At 49.5% G+C, this 22,445-nt stretch overlaps 1 protein-coding gene across 5 annotated transcripts in view; it reads left to right on the forward strand.

Annotated features, from left to right (window-relative positions):
* Positions 1–22,067, forward strand: part of LOC118363688 (B-cell CLL/lymphoma 9 protein-like) — a 110,097-nt gene extending 88,030 nt beyond the window's left edge. For 3 of the 5 annotated variants that reach the window (XM_035744816.2, XM_035744814.2, XM_035744815.2), the window contains exons 4-11: positions 4,054–4,436; positions 6,518–6,831; positions 9,883–9,993; positions 10,734–10,896; positions 15,000–15,093; positions 15,384–17,670; positions 17,949–18,197; positions 19,558–22,067. In XM_035744816.2, coding sequence (XP_035600709.1) covers positions 4,126–4,436; positions 6,518–6,831; positions 9,883–9,993; positions 10,734–10,896; positions 15,000–15,093; positions 15,384–17,670; positions 17,949–18,197; positions 19,558–20,687 — 4,659 coding nt within the window. In that variant the 5' untranslated portion in view covers positions 4,054–4,125 and the 3' untranslated portion in view covers positions 20,688–22,067. The remainder of the gene's footprint in view (positions 1–4,053; positions 4,437–6,517; positions 6,832–9,882; positions 9,994–10,733; positions 10,897–14,999; positions 15,094–15,383; positions 17,671–17,948; positions 18,198–19,557) is intronic. The other 2 variants (XM_035744818.2, XM_035744819.2) reach the window with 1 other exon arrangement.
* Positions 22,068–22,445: the final 378 nt, after the last annotated feature.

The following is a 22,445-nucleotide window of genomic DNA, read 5'->3' on the forward strand; positions in this document are numbered from 1 at the left end:
ACCGTTAGCCAGTGAAACGGTTTGGTGTGATGTTAGTTTGGAAGAGGATCATAATGTATGTCACCCTACTTTAAAAGAAAAAAGATTTGCAGCCAACCAGTTAATGTTCCTGGCCTCTATTGAAATGTGAGCATTACAGATGTAAAATCAGCTGAAATCCAAGGTTTCCGCCTTGAGTAGACAGATCGGGAAGGAGGTTGGATGGGCCGACCGGCAGGCAGGCAGAAAACGCACTGACCGAGGCTTTGCAGAATGACTTTGCCCTGTCTGTGTGAAGAAGAACCCACCCAGGATTGTCTTGAATCTGAATCTGGCCCATTTTGTTCCATGTGTAGCATTCTTCTACTCTTCGGTCATACATTGTTATTGTGTGTGTACATTTGTACGCGTGTGTGTGTGTGTGTGTGTGTGTGTGTACTCATACCCATGTGATAAATGCACACAGGTTTGTGTCTGGTGGGACCGCCAGTCTTTAATCCTGAGATTTTGGCTAGGCTTCGTTTGCATGTGTGTGTGTGTGTGTGAGCCTTTGTCCCTGCAGGCAGCCAAGCACAGACCCAACACACAGAGAGAGAGATGGAGATGGAGAGGGGGAGGGGGAGAGAGAGGGAGGCTATATCCTCACTACAGGAGGGATGGAGGGAGGGGGAGAGTCACACTGATCAGTAGTGGCTTTGCTTCAAAATGGAATTTACATAGTATGGCTGGTAGACACAGTGGGCACAGAGAGGGTGGGTGTGTGTGTGTGTAGCCTACATGCATGTGTGCGTGTCTACTGTGTGGTCCGGAGAAATGGGTCCTTCAGAAAATGGAGATATGTGTTTGTGAAACATCTGAGTGTAATTCTGGATCCATATTTTCCATTCATGCGTGCCTATTGCGTAACCACCACCAGGTTACATGCACTCTCTGAGATTTGTTGGTTAGACTAATTCTATCCAGCACCCCCCTTATTCAGGATATTTCCGTAGTACGTAGTACGTCCAGGGGGAGACTTCACACAGTTGCATGATGTTTATCTGGTTTTCAGTAGGATAAAAAGACCTGCTTTGGTGTCTTCGCGGCGGGGTTCTGTGGAGCCCTCGTCAAGGTCAATTTGAGAGCGCTTGTCTCCTTGCTGGGAATATGGAAATGAGTGCTCTTTGAGAGAGGGGATGTTGCAACGCTTTGCACAGCCCTCCAGCAATGCAAAAAATAAATGTGAGTGGATGGTTTCGCTCTCTCGTTGACTCTCTCCCCGCTCGCTCTTCTTCATTGACTCTGTTTCTCCCCCTCTCTCGCTCACACAAACAGTTACACAGAGAATGCTGTTAGAGTAAACAACAAGCGGTTGCAGTTCATACAGGGCATTTAAGAAGACACATTAGCTATTAGCATGGAGCCCCTGTGGCACCACAGCAAAGCAGACTGCTGGAGAGGGTCTGTTCCGTCTTGTCTGTGTGAATGGCTCTCTGTTGTTGAGCTGGGCTGATGGTTTGTTTAAATTCTTCCAATTAGTTGCTGTGACCGCTAGACTGAGACGAACCGGCTAGTTATCGGTGGGAGATGATGCCGGTGGGTGAGAGCCTGTCCCTTTCCTCCTCGTCTCCCTCGCTTGCTCCTCCTCTCTCTCCTCGTTCTCCCGCTTTTCGTCTTTGTCTCTTTCTAACCTTCTTTCAGTTCCACTCCTTTTCTCCCTCCATATGACCCTCTCCCTTTCTCCCCTCCTTTCCTTCTCATACTCTCTCTCACCATCATCAAATAAAGTGCCTGTGATTTTGGCCTGTTTTCTGGTCCACTGCAGAGAGGGGCATTAGCCAAGGTACCTTGACCTGACCCGGCCTAGTAAAGGCTCCTGCTGCACCGATCTGTAGTCAGGGGTTGTTATGTCCTGCCCTGGCGCTGGGCCTGATAAACTGTATCGTCCCGTTATTTCGTCCATCTCAGATCTTACAGGCCAAGGGAGGGAGTAGAAAACGCTGGTGCATTCTCTCTCTGTGTGTGTGTGTGTGTGCGTGTGTGTGTGTGGGGTCGGTCAATGTTTGTTTGAATGAGGCTGGTTGGGGGGGCGTTGTGGTCCCTCTGCCTCTTTCCCAGTGTGTCTCCGTGTGTGTGTGGGGGTGGGTGCTTGTCTGTGGAGCGGCACGGTTCGTTCAAACACTCCCGAGTTGGGTTGGGAGTCGTTCAGATTCAGACACCAGTGGTGTTGCCATGGTGACCGTGTGGGTGCATGCTCGTTAGTGAAGTGTAATGTCTCGGTCTTTCTCTCCCCGGCGCAGAAGCTCAACTGACTCTAATGCCTCTGCCGGTGCTTACTGCACTCGAGTGGTGGAATGGAAACAGTTTTTTCTCTCTTAGACTATTCATGGCCTTATACAGACATGGGTCTCTGCCTTTTTGAATATCATGAACATACTGTGTTAGGAGAGGGCAGAAGCCTTGCCTAGGCATACTGGCCTGGGTAGTGTTCATTAGGCACAAAATGGATAAACGCTCCAGTGAAACGGAGCGGTACCATCTGAACTTGTCCAATAAGATATCTTATGTTTTCCGTTGCACTTTGTCAAACGGCGTTACCTAATGAACACAACTCTGTGATATAGCTCTTGTCATTTTGTAGCCGATGGACACACCAAGCCCACGTGTCTGCCAGTTAGAAATGTTTTGTGATGATGTGCTCTAATGAACAGAACCCTGTTTTTTGTTTTTCTCAGTCATCGATGGGAGAGGTAGAGCCGGTCAAGGCTTGCTGCTGGTGAGCTCACCCTTCTCTTTTACAACCTCCCAACCCGACTCCTCTCTTTCTGGGTTTTGATTACCACATTTTCCCCCCCATGAGTAATGTGTCCCGCTGCATACCCAGGAGGGCACGGATGTGTCAGATATAGCAGGACCCCCCCACACAACCTGACTCGCACACTCCGATACTGTGCCTGTTACGTCTGCGGAGATGTGCTCCCATTGCTGGGCCGTATTCATTAGTGCACACCATAGCTAAATGTAGCAAGACACGGAAAGTGTTTTTGCAATGAAAATAAGTGTTTCTTATTGGTTATCTTTATAACCTCAGGCTCCCCGTTTTTTTCAGTCCGTTTGCTTCCGTTTGATGTCTAGCGAAAAGCACCCTGGTTTCTTGAGTCCGATCCCATCCTCGTCACTAGATTTCACGTATGGTTTGCACGTCAAGCTAGGAGGGCTGTTGATCTAGTTTATTGAGTAGTGTATGTCACATTGGAACCTTTTTAGTCATCTCAGAAGCCAGAACCAAATATATTTGCCCTGGCAGGCAACTAGCTTTTTTTCTGGGGGGGGGGGTTGAGTCTTTGAACGAATTTGGGTTTTGATTGTGACTCTAGTGTTGAATTGTGTTTTGGTGGTTGTGGCCAAGCTGAAGTTTCAGCCGTAGTTTCATTTGGATGATTCTCTCACGGGTTTCAGTCTCCTACCCTTTAGCCAGAGGGGGCTTATGGAACCACTTGCATCATCGTGAGCTATCCTGAATATTTTATGCTATCTTGACAGTGCAGCTTTATGGAGGAGTTTTCTCAGAGGACAGGGAACTGTCTCGTGATAGTGATTCTGAGAAAAATGGCCCTGGGGATGAGGATGAGGAGGAGGAGGAGGAGGAGGAGGAGGAGGATGACACGCCAAACAAGGTTACACAGGAGGAATAGGCCTCTCTATGTCCGTCCGTACTAGCATACCACTTGGACTAAAGCCATGCATTAGGATTGAATACTTAGTAGAATGTTAGTGTGGCTATTCAACCAGAGCCTTTGTCTGTGTTTCTCAACCCCTGGTCTATGATACTGTTGTCCTGTCAGTTGGTGGACCGGTCAGCAGTATCCAATGCTATGGAGTGGTGCAAAGTCGAACCAAGTAAGCGGTCATGATTGGTTTAGTTGTCAATGTCACCCGCTTGTTTTGAGTGACGCGAACCATCTAAGGAGATGTTATAATGCCAGGGTTGCCTGATACAACGGGTGGCCTTCCAAAACATGCACACATTGTGAAGTTTCTTAACATTTTCTCCTGTTTTTCTTTTTTCCTTCCCTCCACCCCTGTCTTTACCAGTGTGCCCAAGGACTGTGAGAGCTCCTTGAGGAGACTCCAGGCACACAGCACCTCACACGTACTGACATCCAGATGATGCTGGAGGTGCAAGAGGAAAGAGCAGCAGGAAACTTCAGCCGGAAAGAGCGCGTCAAGAAGGAGTGGGACGAGGCAGGCCCAGACAGTGGCCGAGCCAATAGCCACGTTAACCCCTCCTCTAATAACCACAGCCCCGCCCCTAACTCCGCCCTTGCCGGCACAGGCCACAGGAACACCCGGGCCAAGGCCACACCCTCGGCCAGCCCGCACCAGCACTTGACTCCGTCCTCTGTCTCCCTGGGATCGCCGTCAATGCATTCCAGCAATCCCAAAGTGAGGAACTCCCCATCGGCTAACACGCAGAGGTGAGCTGGGTCCTTGTCTGCTATTATGTCTCTCTCTTGGCTCTTTAAAACAGGGGAGCAAATCAACTTTTAAGGACAAATGATCCTCAGCTCAAGGGGCGCTCCGCGGGCCGCAGGTTGTCCGTCCCCGCTTGACAACCTGTCAAGTCCACTGCATAATGAAATGAGTTTGAATGCCTTCCACATTGTCTCAAAAGCAATCAGGCTGCGTATCTCAGAAGATTGCTGGGCACCATCTCAACGTGGTTCTTGAGATGTTTAACACTTCTCCAGGCGTCATGAGATCGGACAGCCTCTGCAATAGAGACGACCTAGAACGAACCCTTTGTCCTTCTCTGATTAAGACCACCATGTTGTCTACCATGCCGCCTGACTCTCCGTTCTGTGTTGTATTTTATAGCGTGGTATTTATTGAATCCGGTCTAGAGATTGGATCTAAGTCCTCCGCTCCTAAACCTGCTAAGAGATCAGGCGAGCTCAGATCTGGCATCCTGTATGAGGTTACACGACGACCAGACTTGGTGAACTACTCTGGCCTATTAAAGCTTAACCTAGTGCAGCAGGTCCTGGCTATGTGTGAGCCCTGGAACAGTGACCTGAGTGTCTCCACCCCGCAGCTGCCTCTCTGCCAGCCCATCCCGGCCCGGCCTGTGCTGACTCAGGCCCTCTGGGGCTAGTATAAAAGCTGCAGCTGCACTGCCAAAGCCCTGCTGGGGCCCATCTCACAGTAGGCACGCCGGCCATACTGGCCTAACGTTTGGTTTCGGATCCATATTGGCTCCGGTTTTGGCTGCGAGGCCATTTTGGCTGGGTTTTTAGAAGAGTGCTAGGGCTTATGTTTCACTGCTAGCTGGGAAGGGAGAGCTGTAGAGGAGAGCTCCGTTTAAATGGAGGATTGACTGGGGCCTGGTAGTGGCCTGTTTGGAGCTTGTTGTTACTCCCATTGAGTGCTGTGACGCTGCAAGTGAACTATTTTTGATCTGTCCGTGGACTTTTAGCCCAGTGCAGTGGTCATGCTAAACGTCCTACCACCAGCAATGGATTCCGGCAGTGTTCTCGAGCTACGTTAGTGTGTGGTCAGACCAGAGACGGAAGAGGAAGTGATGGTTCAATGAAAGTCCATGAACTAAGTAGACCAGACCCAGCTGTTATTGCGTTGGTGTCTATAGAAGAGACTTCCAGTTAAGTAGACCGGAACTGACAAAACATTTTTCAATGCCTGAGTGAACTATCTTCATTTATCCACCATCTTTGGTCTGACTACCCCTCCCGTATCAGTTGTGCTTTCCTGTGTTAGGTTCAACTTCCCCTTTCTCCTCCGACTTCATCGTGTCGGCTACAGAGCAGCCCCCTTTCCCCTGCTTTATGCATGTGTAACTGGTCTCCATGGCAACGAGGCGAGTTGTGTTCCTGTCTCTAGGTTTCGGCCCAGCACAGGGAGAAATAAGGCTGTGTACTTAAAGTGCCTACTTTAACAAGGCACGATTATATATTAACACCCCCCTCCACCTCCCCTGCTGTTCCCAACTCTGTCAACAAAGAAAGGGTGAGGACTGGAGGTGGCCGTGTTTACCCTTTATTAGTCACTCACCTGTGTGCGTCATGCCTCCCTGGCCAGGAACTGGGCTGTGTTCATTAGGGCACGCAACAGAAAATGAAAATAAACGTTTGTTATTGGACAAGTCCATGGAGTCCCGCACTGTTTTAGTCCATTTTCTAACGTATTGGTGCCTAATGAACATGACCCAGCTGCTGTTTTAAGAGTGCTGCTTTCTCAGGGCGGGGAGCTGCCATGTGCCTCCCTCAGCCTCTGGGAACTAGTCTCAGCCGTAGTACTTGCCCGTCTGTTCTCGCTGCAACGTTTATGTAAGAGAATATTAACGACTCTTCTGTGATTTCTCATGTGATGTTGATAATGACAGCGGTTGGTGGTTTGATGTAAAGAATGGGTGTATTAGTTTCTACTGTTAAGCGCATGTGATAAGACTTGCTTTTGGCATATATTTTTTTTTTGGGGGGGGGAGCAGCAATGACATTGTTTGATGTCCCCCCACTAACCCTGGTTGTCTCCTCTCCATCAGCAGTCCCAAACAGAAGCAGGAGGCCATGGTGCGCTCTCCACCCGTCATGTCTCCCTCCAGCGCCGCCCAGATGGACTCAAAACTACCCAATCAGGGAAAGCCAGGGGGCGCGGGCAGCCAATCTCAGCCCTCGCCCTGTGACCCCAAAACTCTAGGCCCTAAGGGGCCCATAGGGAGCCTAGGACTAAAAAACGGACAAGGCCTGATTGCAGGCAACGGGGCCAAGGGAAAAATGAAGAGGGAAAGAAGCACTTCGGTGGAGTCGTTTGAGCAGCGTGACACGGGGACGTCCAACAGCGAGGGAGATCAGAAAGGTAAGGCCGAGCCCTCCCCTACAACTAGTGATGGTGCCATCGACAGGTTTAGTCTGTCAAGCCAGGGTAATGATCGACATCCTCTGGCACCTACAGTATCACTACATCATAATAGTCTCATGGGGCCCGATTCAGAGTTCCCGATATGCACATGCTGCTCTTACTGTCACGTAGGTCATTTTCTCCAGAATTTCAAGGCATTTTTTGTTTTTTCACCTTCAACATCACCTTGCTGTTGCACCTTCTTCTCATCGGTCCGCCGTGACATCAACTAGTCAGAGGGGTGAACTCGGTGTCAAAATACAAGGACTAGGTCTTGGATGTTGAAGTGCGATTTATTAACTCATGATATGGCGTTGTCTGAGTGGGCTTGTGTCAGTGGGAGTGTATTTATGGTCTGTCTGTGTGGGGTTTACTCTCTGTGATTTGTGACGGATGTAGAGTCGTGTCCTTATAAGATGGCTCCCAGGCTTATCTGGCATGTCACGATGGCCCCCAGGACCCCAGAGGGAATGGCATTATTCACACTATTCTTGGTAGCTGTCGCCCTAGTAAGAGGGAGCATGTGTGTATATAATATATATGTGTGTGTGTGTGGCTGTAGTGCTGCATTAAGACATCCCACAACCCTGTATATCTCCTGGCGGAAAAAACTCTGTGTGGGCTGGAGCCTTGGAAGAAACCATTTCACTGTGTTAGAGGGGGTGTCCAGTCATTTTCCCCTTAGTATTTCCATTTCACTGAGACCTCTGGTGGTTACAACTGAGATTGTTGTTACTGAGCGGGATCTGGTTCTACTTCTTTCATGATATGAAATCATATAAATGAACAGTATTTTTCTTCAGTATTGAGCCTACCACAACTAGATATTTTATAGATGAATTAAAATGACAGCCCTTAGTAAAATTTTAGTGTGGTAAAAGCATGTGAGAACAAATGTGTATGGGTGTAGTGTATATTAATAAAATACACTGTCCCAGAATACCCCTGCAGACACGTCAGTTTGATTCCTTAGTGCTAATGTAGGTTGTTAGGTAATTGTTGATTTTTATTGACATGCTTTAGGTATGTGCCACTGGCCATTTTGTTTGTGACATGTGCATCTGATGGAGAATGTGGAGCTTCTACTCCATGTCCATCTTCAGCTAACACACACACACACACACACACACACACACACACACACACACACACACACACACACACACAAACCTCCCCACCTCATAAAGTTTTCAGGCTCTATGCCTCGGGCCCTGCAGTGCACTACTCACAGCTGCTTGCCTGGAGGGGCCCACAGGTTTGGGTCTGGCGGTGGGGACAGAAGGTTTTGCAGTTCTGAAAGTGAGTCGTCTGGTGTGTCGACACTGCACACTCCTAGTGATGTTGCAAGACTGACTTTAAAGTATACATACAGTGGCGGACCGGGAGCATTTGTAGAGGTGCAGGTTAAGCCCAGTCCTGGACTAAAAGTATGTGAAATGGAGACTTATTGGAGAGCCTCCGTTAAGCATGTTGCTTTAACCCGGTAGGCCAGTTGAGAAGAAGTTCTCATTTACAACTGCGACCTGGCCAAGATAAAGCAAAGCAGTGCGACAAAAACAACAACACAGAATTACACGTGGGATAAACAAACGTACAGTCAATAACACAATAGAAAAATCTGTATACAGTGTGCAAATGAGGTAAGGAGGTAAGGCAATAAATAGACCATAGTGGCGAAGTAATTACAATTTAGTAATTAACACTGGAGTAATGGATGTGCTGATCAGGGTGTGCAAAAGAGCAGAAAAACAAATATGGGGATGAGGTAAGTAGTTGGTTGGATGGGCTATTTACAGATGGGCTGTGTACAGCTGCAGTGATCGGTAAGCTGCTTTGACAGCTGATGCTTAAAGTTAGTGAGGGAGATACAAGTCTCCAACTTCAGGAATTTTTGCAATTAGTTCCTGTCATTGGCAGCAGAGACCTGGCAGGAGAGGCGGTCAAAGGAGGTGTTGGCTTTGGGGATGACCAGTGAAATGTACCTGCTGGAGCGCATGCTACGTGTGGGTGTTGCTATGGTGACCAGTGAGCTGAGATAAGGTGGCACTTTACCAAGCAAAGATTTATAGATGACCTGGAGCCAGTGCGTTTGGCGACAAATATGAAGCGAGGGCCAGCCAATGAGAGCCTACAGGTCAGTGGTGGGTAGTCTATTGGCCTTTGGTGACAAAACGGATGGCACTGTGATAGACTGCATCCAATTTGCTGAGTAGGGTGTTGGAGGCTATTTTGTAAATTAATCCAGGGGTAGGCTTAATCTGGGTCAGGGAAACCAGCCTTTAAAAGTTTAAGATGCTATTATTAAATGAGGGTGTGACACCCTTAAATGTGTGACACATTTTGTGCGTGTTTGGTTGGGGTAAGAGGTACAGGGTCCTATTCGGTAGGCATGAATCAGAAGAAAACACTCAAAAGTTAAATGAGTTGTACGATCTGAATGCTCGTATTTGTTTTTCGTTGCACAACGTTTTGCCTCATGAACACGATCCAGGCCCACCCCTCAGTGTCCCGCTGGGCTCCCTGTGGTTGTTGTCTGTTTTTAAAAGACACCGGGCTAAATAATTTACATTCACCCCCCCCTATCTCGCTCTCGATGAGATCAATCTGGACCGCCCACTTTACCCCGCATGCCTCACTGGCAGCTCGTATCCCTCCACTCATTGGCCCACTGAGAGCATTGATCTGAACTAGTGAATAGGCAACACGTTATTTGGTCGTAAAGTGTTATTGCTGTTGCCTAGCCTGGCCCCAGGTCTGTTTGTGCTGTATCGCCAACTCATATCGTCATTGTCCAATGGATTTAGCAAGACCGCACAAACGGTTCTGGAACCAGGCTACGAATGCTGCGTCACATTATTGTAAACCCCGGAACACCAGCTTGGCCTAAATGTGTTGTTCAATTCACTTGTGCATGACAAAATCAGTAAGTTGTAATGAGTACAGCTTTATAAGTGTGCTTGCTTGACACTAGCCAGACTTAGCGCCTTCATCTCTTTCTCTCTGGTGTAGAGCTGGGCAGCCGAGCCAAGAGGCTGTGTGTAGCTGAGCGGCGGCAGCCCTACAGTGGAGCGGACTGGTGCTCTGGGGGCGAGAGTGACGAGGAAGACCCAGGGTTCTTTAGTAAGTACTGTAGCTACCTGGTCAACTGGTCCCAGATCTGTTCGTACAGTCTAATCAACTCCTATGGTCACTACCACAAACGGTCCCCTGGCAGCGTTTACACTGGCATCCCAATTCAGACCTCTTTTTCACTAAATGATCATTTGACCAATCGGATCAGCTCTGATAAAAATATGGGAGAAGATCTGATGTGATTGGTCAAAAGACCAATTAGTGGAAAAAATATCAGAATTGGGCTGCCTGTGTAAACTCAGCCAAACAAATCTGGGACTAGACCAGTGAACTGGGGTTGGGAAGGAACAGAAGCGTGATTTGCTGTGAGTGCTCCCCATGGTCCTCCTAAATAACGCTGAGAAGATTACACAGGCCTAATGGTCTGGGGCCGTATGTGTCAAGCGTCTTGGAGTGCTGATCTAGGAGCAGTTTTGCTATTTAGATCACAGTGAATAAGATTACATGGATAGGGTTGAACTGATCCTAGATCAGCAATCCTATTCTGAGATGCTTGATACTGTACATCTCATCTGAATAGTTCCAGGTTGTATTTATTGCAGTGAACTGATTATATCTGATCTCACAACGCCCCCGGAGAAGTGTTTTAGCGTCCCAGGAACCACATATAGCGATATTTTGAGATGCACAATGGAGACAACCTGAAACAACACCATTGGTTATGAACATCATGGTCTGGTCCATAGTGTTCTCTCATTCTCACCCCTACTCTCTGTTTCTCTCTCCAGACTGCAACTCGATAGAGATGAAGCCTCTGGACTCCAACAACGCGCTCAGCTCGGCCACGTCGACCCACAATGCCGTTGGAGGGCAGAGCATGGAGCTGGGCGGCAGCGGTCCCAAGCCCGGGTCAAAGGTCGTGTACGTCTTCACAACAGAGATGGCCAACAAGTAAGCTAGCTCTGGCTGTTTGTTTGTATGGTTGATTGGTCATTGTTTATGATCTGTACATTAAAGTGTACCACACCCCAAACTCTCTGGTTTTAACAATGGTCGGAAACTCCCCCAGGCCAATGCTTCTTTGACCAATCTGATGCTTTTAAGTCTGACAAAGGAGGGTGCAAGTTCACACTCCTGGAGAATGGTCGAGACGAGTGAATACATTCAAAATGAAGTGAAGACACTGGATGGAAACCTTATTGTGGGGTGTGTTGCCCCCTTCCCTCCCCACGCTTCAGAGAAATCTAGCCAGTTCCCTGTATCTGACCCGTACACTACCATCTCCTCCTCACACCCCCTTTACCCCCCACACACCCTTGTCTGCCCTGAGTAGCCTAGCCAGCCACCTTTTCAGTGTGTTCACTGACAGACTGACTGTGAGTAATGGCAGAGGGTCACCCAAACTCTGGCCTGTCCCCTAGTGGGGTGTTCTCATTTGATTGACAGGGGATGACAACAAGGTGTCTCTCTCTTCCCCCAAACCTTGTCTGCCCTGAGTGGCCCAGCCAACCCCCTGATCAGTGTATCGACCTCTGTATGCTCGGCTATGAAAAGCCCACTGACATTTACTCCTGAGGTGCTGTTGTACCCTCTATAACCACTGTGGTTATTATTTGACCCGGCTGGTCATCTATGAACGTTTGAACGTATCGAAGAACGATCTGGCCTTAATGTCCATGTACTCTTGTGTTCTCCACTTGGCATAGCCAGATGAGGATTGGCCACCCCTCAGAGCCTGGTTCCTCTAGGTTTCTTCCTAAATTCCTGCCTTTCTAGGGAGTTTTTCCTAGCCACTGTGCTTCTACATCTGCATTGCTTGCTCTTTGGGTTTTTAGGCTTGGTTTCTGTATAAGCACTTTGTGGCATCTGCTGATGTAAAAAAGGCTTTATAAATACATTTGATAGATTGGTGATAGATAACAAGAGGCAATTCCAGCCGTGCCCCTAACCATGGAGCTTTCAACTGTTTAGTTCACCTGTGTACTTCAGCTGGCTATTACTGGTTTATAGTTGCTTGAACTCCCTCCAAGAACACATTGACTGTATTTACACAGGCATCCCAATTCAGATGTCTTGCCCAATTATTGGCAAAAGTGCTGATCTGATTAGTCAGAAGTACAGTCGTGGCCAAAAGTTTTGAGAATGACACAAATATTAATTTTCAGTCTACTGCCTCAGTTTGTATGATGGCAATTTGCATATACTCCAGAATGTTATGAATTGCAATTAATTGCAAAGTCCCTCTTTGCCATGCAAATGAACTGAATCCCCCAAAAACATTTCCACGGCATTTCAGCCCTGCATTTTCAGTCACAAAAGGACCAGCTGACATCATGTCAGTGATTCTCTCGTTAACACAGGTGTGAGTGTTGACGAGGACAAGGCTGGAGATCACTCTGTCATGCTGATTGAGTTCGAATAACAGACTGGAAGCTTCAAAAGGAGGGTGGTGCTTGGAATCATTGTTCTTCCTCTGTCAATCATGGTTACCTGCAAGGAAACATGTGCCGTCATCATTGCCTTTCACAAAAAGGGCTTCACAAGCAAGGATATTGCTGCCAGTAAGATTGCAACTAAATCAACCATTTATCAGATCATCAAGAACTTCAAGGAGAGCTGTTCAATTGTTGTGAAGAAGGCTTCAGGGCGCATAAGTAAGTCCAGCAAGTGTCAGGACCGTCTCCTAAAGTTGATTCAGCTGCGGGATCGGGGCACCACCAGTACAGAGCTTGCTCAGGAATGGCAGCAGGCAGGTGTGAGTGCATCTGCACACACAGTGAGGCGAAGACTTTTGGAGGATGGCCTGGTGTCAAGAAGGGCAGCAAAGAAGCCACTTCTCTCCAGGAAAAACATCAGGGACAGACTGATATTCTGCAAAAGGTACAGGGATTGGACTGCTGAGGACTGGGGTAAAAAAAGCTTGTCTGGAGAAGACAAGGTGAGTGCTACCATCAGTCCTGTGTCATGCCAACAGGAAAGCATCCTGAGACCATTCATGTGTGGGGTTGCTTCTCAGCCAAGGGAGTGGGCTTACTCACAATTTTGCCTAAGAACACAGCCATGAATAAAGAATGGTACCAACACATCCTCCGAGAGCAACTTTTCCCAACCATCCAGGAACAGTTTGGTCACAAACAATGCCTTTTCCAGAATGATGGAGCACCATGCCATGAGGCAAAAGTGATAACTAAGTGGCTCGGGGAACAAAACATTGATATTTGGGGCCATGGCCAGGAAACTCCCCAGACGGGTGGACAAACAACAACCCACAAATTCGGACAAACTCCAAGCATTGATTATGCAAGAATGGGCTGCCACCAGGATGTGGCCCAGAAGTTAATTGACAGCATGTCAGGGCGGATTGCAGAGGTCTTGAAAAAGAAGGGTCAACACTGCAAATATTGACTCTTTGCATCAACTTCATGTAATTGTCAATAGAAGACTTTGACACTTATGAAATGCTTGTAATTATACTTCAGTATTCCATAGTAACATCTGACAAAAACATCTAAAGACACTGGAGCAGCAAATGTTGCTAAAATTTATATTTGTGTCATTCTCAACTTTTGGCCACGACTGTAGGGTTGCACATTTTGGGGAATATTCCGATGTGGAAACTTTCTGTGGGAATATCAGACAGGATGACATTGCCTCCCTCAATCAGTGCAAGGGGTACTGCTATAGGTTTCAGGAGTTTCAGGCTGCTTACCACTCCCAAATGACATCATCCAGGAGGATCCTCTTGATGGGGCTGTCCATATCGGCAGACTGTGATATGGCCATTTCTTGGAGAGACTCCTTCCCCTCCGGGAGACTGATAAACATGATGACAACACCAGCCCAACAGGTGTTGCTGAGCAGCTTCACTGTGGTGCTCTTATTCTTTTCACTTTGCTTGGTGAGGCAGATTGCTGCTATAACTTGAATGACCCTTCACATACCTAACCATTTCCTTGGCTCTCTTGTAGAGTGTATCCGTTGTTTTCAGTGCCACGATGTCCTTGAGGAGCAGATTCAATGCATGAGTAGCATAGCCAATGGGTGTGACGTGAGGGTAGGACTCCTCCACTTTAGACCAAGCAGCCTTCATGTTCGCGGCATTGTCTGTCACCAGTGCAAATACCTTCAGTGGTCCAAGGTCATTGATGACTGCCAGACTGGAATGTCTGTTGTCCCTTGTGTCTGTGCTCTTGTAGAACACTGGTTGAGGGGTGGAGATGTAGCTAATTATTTCTTGCCCACGAACATTCGACCACCCATCAGAGATGACTGCAATACAGTCTCCTTTCTATATGATTTGTTTGACCTTCACTTGAATTCTGTTGAACTCTGCATTCTACAAATGAGTAGATAAAGCATGTCTGGTTAGATGGGTCTATGCTAGGTGAGGAACATTCAGACATCTCTTCCAGTACACATTGCCTGTGTGCATCAGAGGTGAACCAGTTCCATGCACAGCTCGAGCAAGACATTCATCAGCATTTCTCTGACTACGTTCCTCCATTGAGTCAAAAAAACATCTGATCTGATTCCAGGAAGACCATGAGCTGTTGCTATCGATAGGTGTCCGATTCAGTAGTGGGACTTTTGTCAGGTTCTCAATATCTTGCACACTAGTGAGACGCTATTGAGGCCAGACTACTAAGCAGTTGTATTTAAAGGCCCGTGATGTCACCATGCAGTAAATGAGTTAATAGAACAATAGGAGTTACAGAGTTACAGTCCAACCCCCCCCCCACACACACACATTCTTGCTTGAGAAATGTTTCTTTGCTAAGAAGTTATATTTGTTTGTTTTTTGACCATTTTAATTGAACACGCTCACAGTAAGGTACCTAATTGTTACCCAGAAATGTAAAACACCCCGGTCTGCATTGGACCTTTTTTAATGTTTTCTGTGGCAATTGTGCTAAAAAAAATGGCTTCGGTGATCGGCTTCAATCATTAAATTATGAACCTGATTTTGAAATGGGACTTTTCTACCTGTTGCCCGTTTGAAACGCATGCGGGCGCACGCACGCACCTACTCATGAGTGTGCTCCTACTGTCTGCAGGGCGGCTGATGCGGTCTTCACAGGCCACTCGGACAACATCATTGCCTTCCACATGAACAACATCTCCAAGGGCAACAAGCCCCACCTACCTGTGGTAAAACAAACCCACTTCAAAACCTGTCATTTTGCCGTTAGCGGACCATTTGCATTGTGCCCCTTGTTGGTCTGGTAATATAATGTTATATAACAATGTGAAAACTTTAAGCATGGTTCAGACAATGTTATGATATTTGTCCAACTCAGCATAATTGTATTTTTAAAAAAAATGTTTTAAAGCTATGTTAATTATGCACCCTGGGATGCTTTTGATAAGTGTCTCTTAATGTGTCAGTGAGTGGGATCTTTTGGTAACCCAACCAACCCCTCTCTCACCCTGTCTTGTAGAATAATCAGATGGGACCCCCTCGGGGTGACTCCAAGCAGCTGGGCGGAGCCCCCCAGCAGCAGTCATCTCACCCTTCTGACCAGAACCACCAGCAGGCCTCCAAAGCACCTCCACCAGGCCAACAGCAGCCAGCAGAAGCCCAGCCTCAGGGGGCCAAGCCTGGGAGCTTCCCCCAGGACAGGGCCGCCTCTGGGGGCATGGACTCTAAGAGCGGAAGCCCCCAGGACGGCACCCCCCACGACCCTAACAGCAACCCTGGAGGGCCGCCCGGCCACCAGACACCCTCTGGGGCATCCCAACAGAGCTTCCCCTCTCTGGACCTTCCCAATGGTGCCGATGCCAAACTCACGGCCCAGCAGCAGCAGCTGGCACACGAGCTGATGTCCAGCATGGGGGACAACTCTGAGGGCCTGTCCCAGGAGCAGCTGGAGCACCGAGAACGCTCCCTGCAGACACTACGGGACATCCAACGCATGCTCTTCCCCGATGACAAGGAGTTATCCCTCAAAGACATGGTAGCCATGGGGCAGGGCAACACGGGCGGGCCCCCCGGCCCCAACCCCAGCATGATGGAGGGGGGGCCCAAGAAGCCAGGGGAGCAGGGCCCCCTCCAGGCCATGATGGCCCAGTCCCAGAACCTGGGGAAGCCTGGAGGCCCTGGGGGGCCCCGGCCCGATGGTCCTCCATTTGGGCCCGGAGGCCTCAGAGACATGCCCTTCTCCCCAGACGAGCTGGGGCCCCTGCCTCCTGGGCCGCCTATGAACTCTCACGGAGGGCCCGGCGGTGAGCACGGGGATCACACAGGGATGAACCCGGAGCAGATGGCATGGCTGAAACTGCAGCAGGAGTTCTACGAGGAGAAGAAAAGGAAGCAGGAGCAGATGCAGCACCGGGGGCCCATGGGCGACATGATGATGCACCAACAAGGCCCCCGTGGCCCCATGATGCGCGGGCCCCCGCCTCCCTACCAGATCAATTCGGCTGGGGAGATGTGGGGCCCCGAGCACTTCCCAGAGCAGATGAGCATGGGCCCCCGGGGCCCCATGCACCCCCACATGCAGAGGATGCCTGGCGGCTTCCCTCCTGGCATGATGAACCCTGGTATGGAGGGCGGCCCCAACCCCAGGGGGCCCCGGCCTGGAATGAATTGGCCCGACGACATGGGACCCAACATGGGCGACGGCAGGGGCTTCCCGCCCGGACAGGGGCAGTTTGTAGGGCCAGGGGGTCGGGTGGAGAGGTTCCCCAACCCACAGGCGGTGCAGGAGGCCATGTTCCAGCAGGGCATGGGGAGTGACAAGCAGGGCATGGGGTTGCCCCCGGGCATGATCATGGAGATGAACAGGATGATGGGGGGCAACGGCCCCCGGGGGCCAATGGATGGCAACGGCCCTAACGGAGGAGGCATGATGTTTCCCAGAATGCCTGGCGACGTTGGCCCCATGAGTCCATCCTCCAGGATGGAGTTTGTCAAGGGACTGGGCAGGGACATGGGCCCTGAGTTCAGCATGGGCCCCGGGAACATGAACATGGGGCCCAATCCCCAGATGATGCAGGCTAAAATGAGGGGGGAGCCTCCCATGAACTTGAGCCCTGAGGAGATGATGAAGATGAGAGGAGGCTCCATGCCAGAGAACATGGGCCCTCAGAAGATGATGCAGGGGCCTCCTTTCCCTGACCAGGGTCACCACCCAGGGGACTTCAACATGGGCTCCAACCGCCACTTCCCAGGCATGGGGTCTCACGGGCCTGGGAACCCTAGGTGCCCCAGAGGTGAACCCCCCTTCGGCCCTGACCAGCGAGGACCCAACCACGGCAACAACGGTCGCCTCAGCCATATGCCCCCCAACTCGGGCCCGCCTCCCAACCAGAGGAACATGGGGGGCCGCAAGGGTCCCCAGGACATCCAGGGTGGCCAGGCTAACTCACCCAACATCAACCCCCTCAAGTCCCCTACGCTGAGGCAGGTCCAGTCCCCCATGCTGGGCTCGCCCTCTGGGAACCTCAAGTCCCCCCAGACGCCCTCCCAGCTGGCCGGCATGCTCCAGGGTCCTACGGCGGCGGCAGTGGCTGCAGCCGCGGCAGCTGCCTCCATCAAATCTCCCCCCATGATGGGTTCGGCTGGAGCCTCTCCCGTCCACATGAAGTCGCCCTCGCTCCCGGCACCCTCCCCAGGGTGGACATCGTCCCCCAAGCCCCCCATGCAAAGCCCAGGCATCCCCCAGAACAACAAGCAGCCTCCGCTCAGCATGACCTCACCCAACATGATGGGCAATGTGGAGCAAGGTGAGTCCCAGATGTTTCTCCTCTGTTAACCTTCCACCAATTCAGTTCAGTAGATTGTGCTTTATGGACTGAATCTTGACTTGAGGTCTGTGCGCTTAACTCCGACTCAAGCAATATGTGAAAGTTTGAGTTTAATTAGGATTCAGCCCTATGTGTTCTCTGCATAAGAAGATACAGTGGATATTTATGTAACTAATCTCTCCTCTCTTTCTCTCTCTCTCCTCTTCCTCTCCCTCTTCTCTCTCCCCTTCTCGTCCTCCTCTCCCCCTCCCCTTTAGGTGGGAATGGTCCCCCCACAGCACCCCCTTCCAGTAGTGCTTCCAGTCTTCCGTCTGGCAGCCCCTACCCCCTGCCCCCTGAGCCCACGATATCTCAGAACCCCCTGTCCATTATGATGTCACGCATGTCCAAGTTCGCCATGCCCACTTCCACGCCCCTCTACCACGATGCCATCAAAACGGTGGCGAGCTCGGACGACGACTCGCCACCGGCCCGCTCGCCGAACCTGCCGCCCATGAACATGTCTGGTAAGAGCTCCAACAAGCTGTTATATTTTGCACACACACACACACACACACACACACACACACACACACACACACACACAGCTCTACCAGAGCGGTAGCTGTTTTAGACCAGGCCATTTTCCGTTAACCTGTTACTCCTCCCCCCTACTTTTTCGAACATTCTGTTAAAAATCTCGCAACATTTCAGCGCCCTGCTACTCATGCCAGGAATATAGTATAATATAATATATAATACTAATATAGTATATGCCAGGAATATATATGCATATGATTAGTATGTGTGGATAGAAAACACTCAGACATTTATAAAACTGGTTAAATCACGGCTGTGACTATAACAGAACGTGCGTTTCATCTAAAAGTGCAGGAAAATCTGATCACTGAAAATGGGAAAATATATCCATGCGCCACTTCAACCCATTGTTAAACGTGAACCACATTAAATGGGGCCGAGGTTGCAATACCTACAGCTTCCACACGATGTCAACAGTCTTGTCATTTGCCTACGACTTGTTTCTTGGTCAAACAGACACAAGGCAGCGCAGTTCTTCCGGTCTCCGACTGGATATTTTGGTTGAGATTTACCCGGACATTATTTCCAGACGTACAGCTATAGAAGATAAATCGCCTCGTGATCAATTTGATCGCTTATTAACGTTTACTAATACCTAATGTTGCATGACAAAAGTATGTTGAAGTGTTTTGTGAAAGTTTATCGTCGACTTTATTAATTTTAAAAAATGACATTACGTTATAAAACGCTATTTTTTTCGTTGATCACACAGTCTTCATAGATCGATATCTAGGCTGTATATGGACCGATTTAATTTAAAAAAAGACCCAATAGTAATGAATGTTTTATATTTTATTTGTGTGTTTTGTGCAGCGCCGACTATGCTAATTATTTTGTTTACGTCCCCTGCGGGTCTTTTGGGGTGTTACATGCTACCAGATAATAGCTTCTCATGCTTTCGCCGAAAAGCATTTTAAAAATCTGACTTGTTGCCTGGATTCACAACGAGTGTAGCTTTAATTCAGTACCCTGCATGTGTATTTTAGTGAACGTTTGAGTTTTAACGAGTGCTATTAGCATTTAGCGTAGCGCATTTGCATTTCCAGATGTCTAGATGGGACGCCTGCGTGTCAGGTAGGAGCAAGAGGTTAACGCATCACAAATACTTATACATATCTGTATCCAAATTTGCACCTTTGCAATTGCCTTTTACACACACCCCTGGAGCCTAGAACTTTCACTATACTGAGGCGTAAGCGTATGACAACCATTTTATGTTTTTCCTCTTTGTTTTATGGTTTGAATGTAGTGATCTCACCCTGCCTGCCTCTCTGCTGCCTCCTATAGGTATGGGAATGAACCACCACCCGGGCCACAACCGCATGATGGCTCCCACGTCACAAGGCCCCATGCCCGCTCTCAGCCCCATGGGCATGAACACCATGGGCTCCCAGCCCCTCTCCCATGGCATGCCTAACCAGATGCCCTCGCCCAACCCAATGGGGGGGCCCCACCAGGGGCCCATGGGGCCGGGTATGATGGGGCCCCACGGCATGATGATGCCCGGCGGGCAGGACCCAGGGATGGGCAACCCTCAGATGATACCTCAGGGCCGTATGGGCTTCCCCCACCGAGGCCAGGGATTCCCCCCCGGTCACTCTCCTCCTCAGCAGGTCCCTTTCCCTCACAACGGCCCCGGGCCCCAGGGTGGTTTCCCCCACGGCATGGGCTTCCAGGTGGAGGGGGGCCCAATGGGCCGAATGGGGAACATGGGCCCTGGCGGGGATCCGGGCGGCATGTGTAAACCCAACACTCCCGGAGGAGGCCAGGACTTCAACATGTTCAACAATGATAACGACCTCCACGAGGTCATGCGAACGGGAGCCACCGGAATGCCGGAGTTTGACCTCTCCCGGATTATCCCATCGGAAAAGCCCAGCCAGACTCTGTCCTACTTCCCCCGCGGTGGCGACGGCCCGGGGGGGAAACCTCACCCCTCCGGCCCCCAGGGATTCCCTCCCCAGATGCAGGGGATGATGGTGGAGGGGAACCCCAGGATCGGGATGCCCATGCAGGGGATGGGAGGTCCGCCGGGCCCAGGCCACATGGGGGGGCCCCAAGACATGCCAATGGGTAACCCTGGCCACAATCCCATGCGGCAGCTACACCCTGGCCACCCCGGCTTCATGCCCCAGGGCATGATGGGACCCCAGCATCGGATGCTGTCGCCGGGACAGCAGCCGGGCATGATGGGAGGACCTGGGCATGGGATGATGCAGGTTAAAGAAAGGGGGGGGCTCATGTACAATCACCCGGGCCCCGTGGGCTCGCCCAACATGATGATGTCACTCCACGGCATGGGTGGCCCCCAGCAGACTATGATGATGCCGCCTCAGATGAGGCCTCGCGGGATGGCAGGAGACATGGGCATGGGCTTCAACCCTGGTCCCGGAAACCCCGGGAACCTCATGTTCTGAGCTGCTACAGCTAAGTAGAAACTAAAGACCTGACTCGGAACCCGCAGGAGTCTAGAACCTGGAGTCTAGAACCTGCGCCAAAAAAAGGAATACACATGAGACTTGTGCTCTCTTAGGCGGTTGTTGTGTGGACTGGGGACACACACACACACACACACACACACACACACACACACACACACACACACACACACACACACACACACACACACACACACATATCCCGAGACACTTTTGGGCTGGTTTAGCAGTCTGTCGGGTGTGGTGGTGCAACTGCAGCGTGTTCCATGGAGGGGAGGGCGGATGTACACCATTTCAGAGGGGACTGATCTTTCTCTGTTTTGGAAAACGTAGAATGTACGGGACGAGTCTAGGCTCCAGTGTTCTACAGACGGATAGGAAGCCTCTTCATAAAAACTCCAGGGATGACCCGGGACCAGAGGTCCGTAGTTGTACTGTTATAAGAACAGCTAAACGACGAAATGTAAAGAACAATAAAGGATTAAAAACACAAGGAACTGAATGAAAAGACGAAAAGGTCACAGTTTTTTTTGTTGTTGTCTCGAGTTGCACCATTTTTGGCTGTATGTTTACATCTCATCTCATCACTACCCTCCAGAGATTCAATGCTATTTGTATTTGTGTACTGTATTTGTGTTGTTAAAGGGATTTTAATAGTGACTTCTAGTTTGTTTTCCCATCTTCTTTTGTAAAGGAGGGTGGGGGTATGGAGAGGGGGGGATAGCCAAATGTCGCTGCCACTCCCACTCTGAAATGCTGTTAACCATGTAGGGGGGGTCAAAGTATTTTAAAAACTGCATTTTCCTTTGTTACTCTGTATAATATGCCAAACGATGACCTCATACAGATAATAGTATTATTAAAAAAAGCACAAACATGATTTAACTGTAAAGATTTTTTTTCTTTTCCCCCCCCTGTTTTTATTGTCAAAACACACTCGGTAGGAGGGGTGATTCTGGGGCATACGCTGATGAGGCCTGGTTTAGAATTGGATATGGGGTTGGGGGGGGGTGATGATGTCTGTCACACCTCAAACCCCTCTTAGCCCTAACGGACAAGCAGACACAACAGAAAGCAAAGCCTCTGCTCTCACCTTTCCAGGCTAGGAGTACAGAGGGGAGAGTAAAAGAAGAGGAAGCCTTAACCATGTCTGGGTTACGTGGAGGGGTGGTGACCATGGAATTTTGCTGAATTAAAAAAAAAACAAATGACGATTTAAAAAAAGCAAAACCGAAAATGAGCTAGTAGGTTGTATTTGTGTCCCTGCCTCTCCTGTGTTAACACGTTGTCATGTGACTCCATTTAATTTGGTACAGGGCTGTGGTGTTGGAAGACTAATAAAATATATTGTTTGGTATACAGGTGGCCTGTGCTGTGTTGTATACTATTTTCCCCCTAGCGCACCAGAATTCCCATGACTCGAGGCAATCGCATCTTTTGGAGGAGTAATCTACGTATGATGAATGTTATTTTCCATCAAAACAATATGGAAGAATCCTTTGTGTCGGTTGCAATGGATCTCACACTGTATAGAGCAATGTGGCCACCTAGTGGAGAAACACTGGTCAGCGCTGCTTTACATCCCATTAGAGTTCCAGGGCCCAATGCCAAGACATATCCTTTTGTGGTACTCTACTCCAGTGGTTCTCTAACTTTTTGGGGTACTGTACCACCAAGTTCATTTTGTTCCCTGAAGTACCCCCTCATTTGTATTTCACCAGTAACCTATGGTCTTTT

Source organism: Oncorhynchus keta, chromosome 30 (genome assembly GCF_023373465.1).
Source record: "Oncorhynchus keta strain PuntledgeMale-10-30-2019 chromosome 30, Oket_V2, whole genome shotgun sequence".
In the NCBI taxonomy this organism is placed as follows: Eukaryota; Metazoa; Chordata; class Actinopteri; order Salmoniformes; family Salmonidae; genus Oncorhynchus; species Oncorhynchus keta.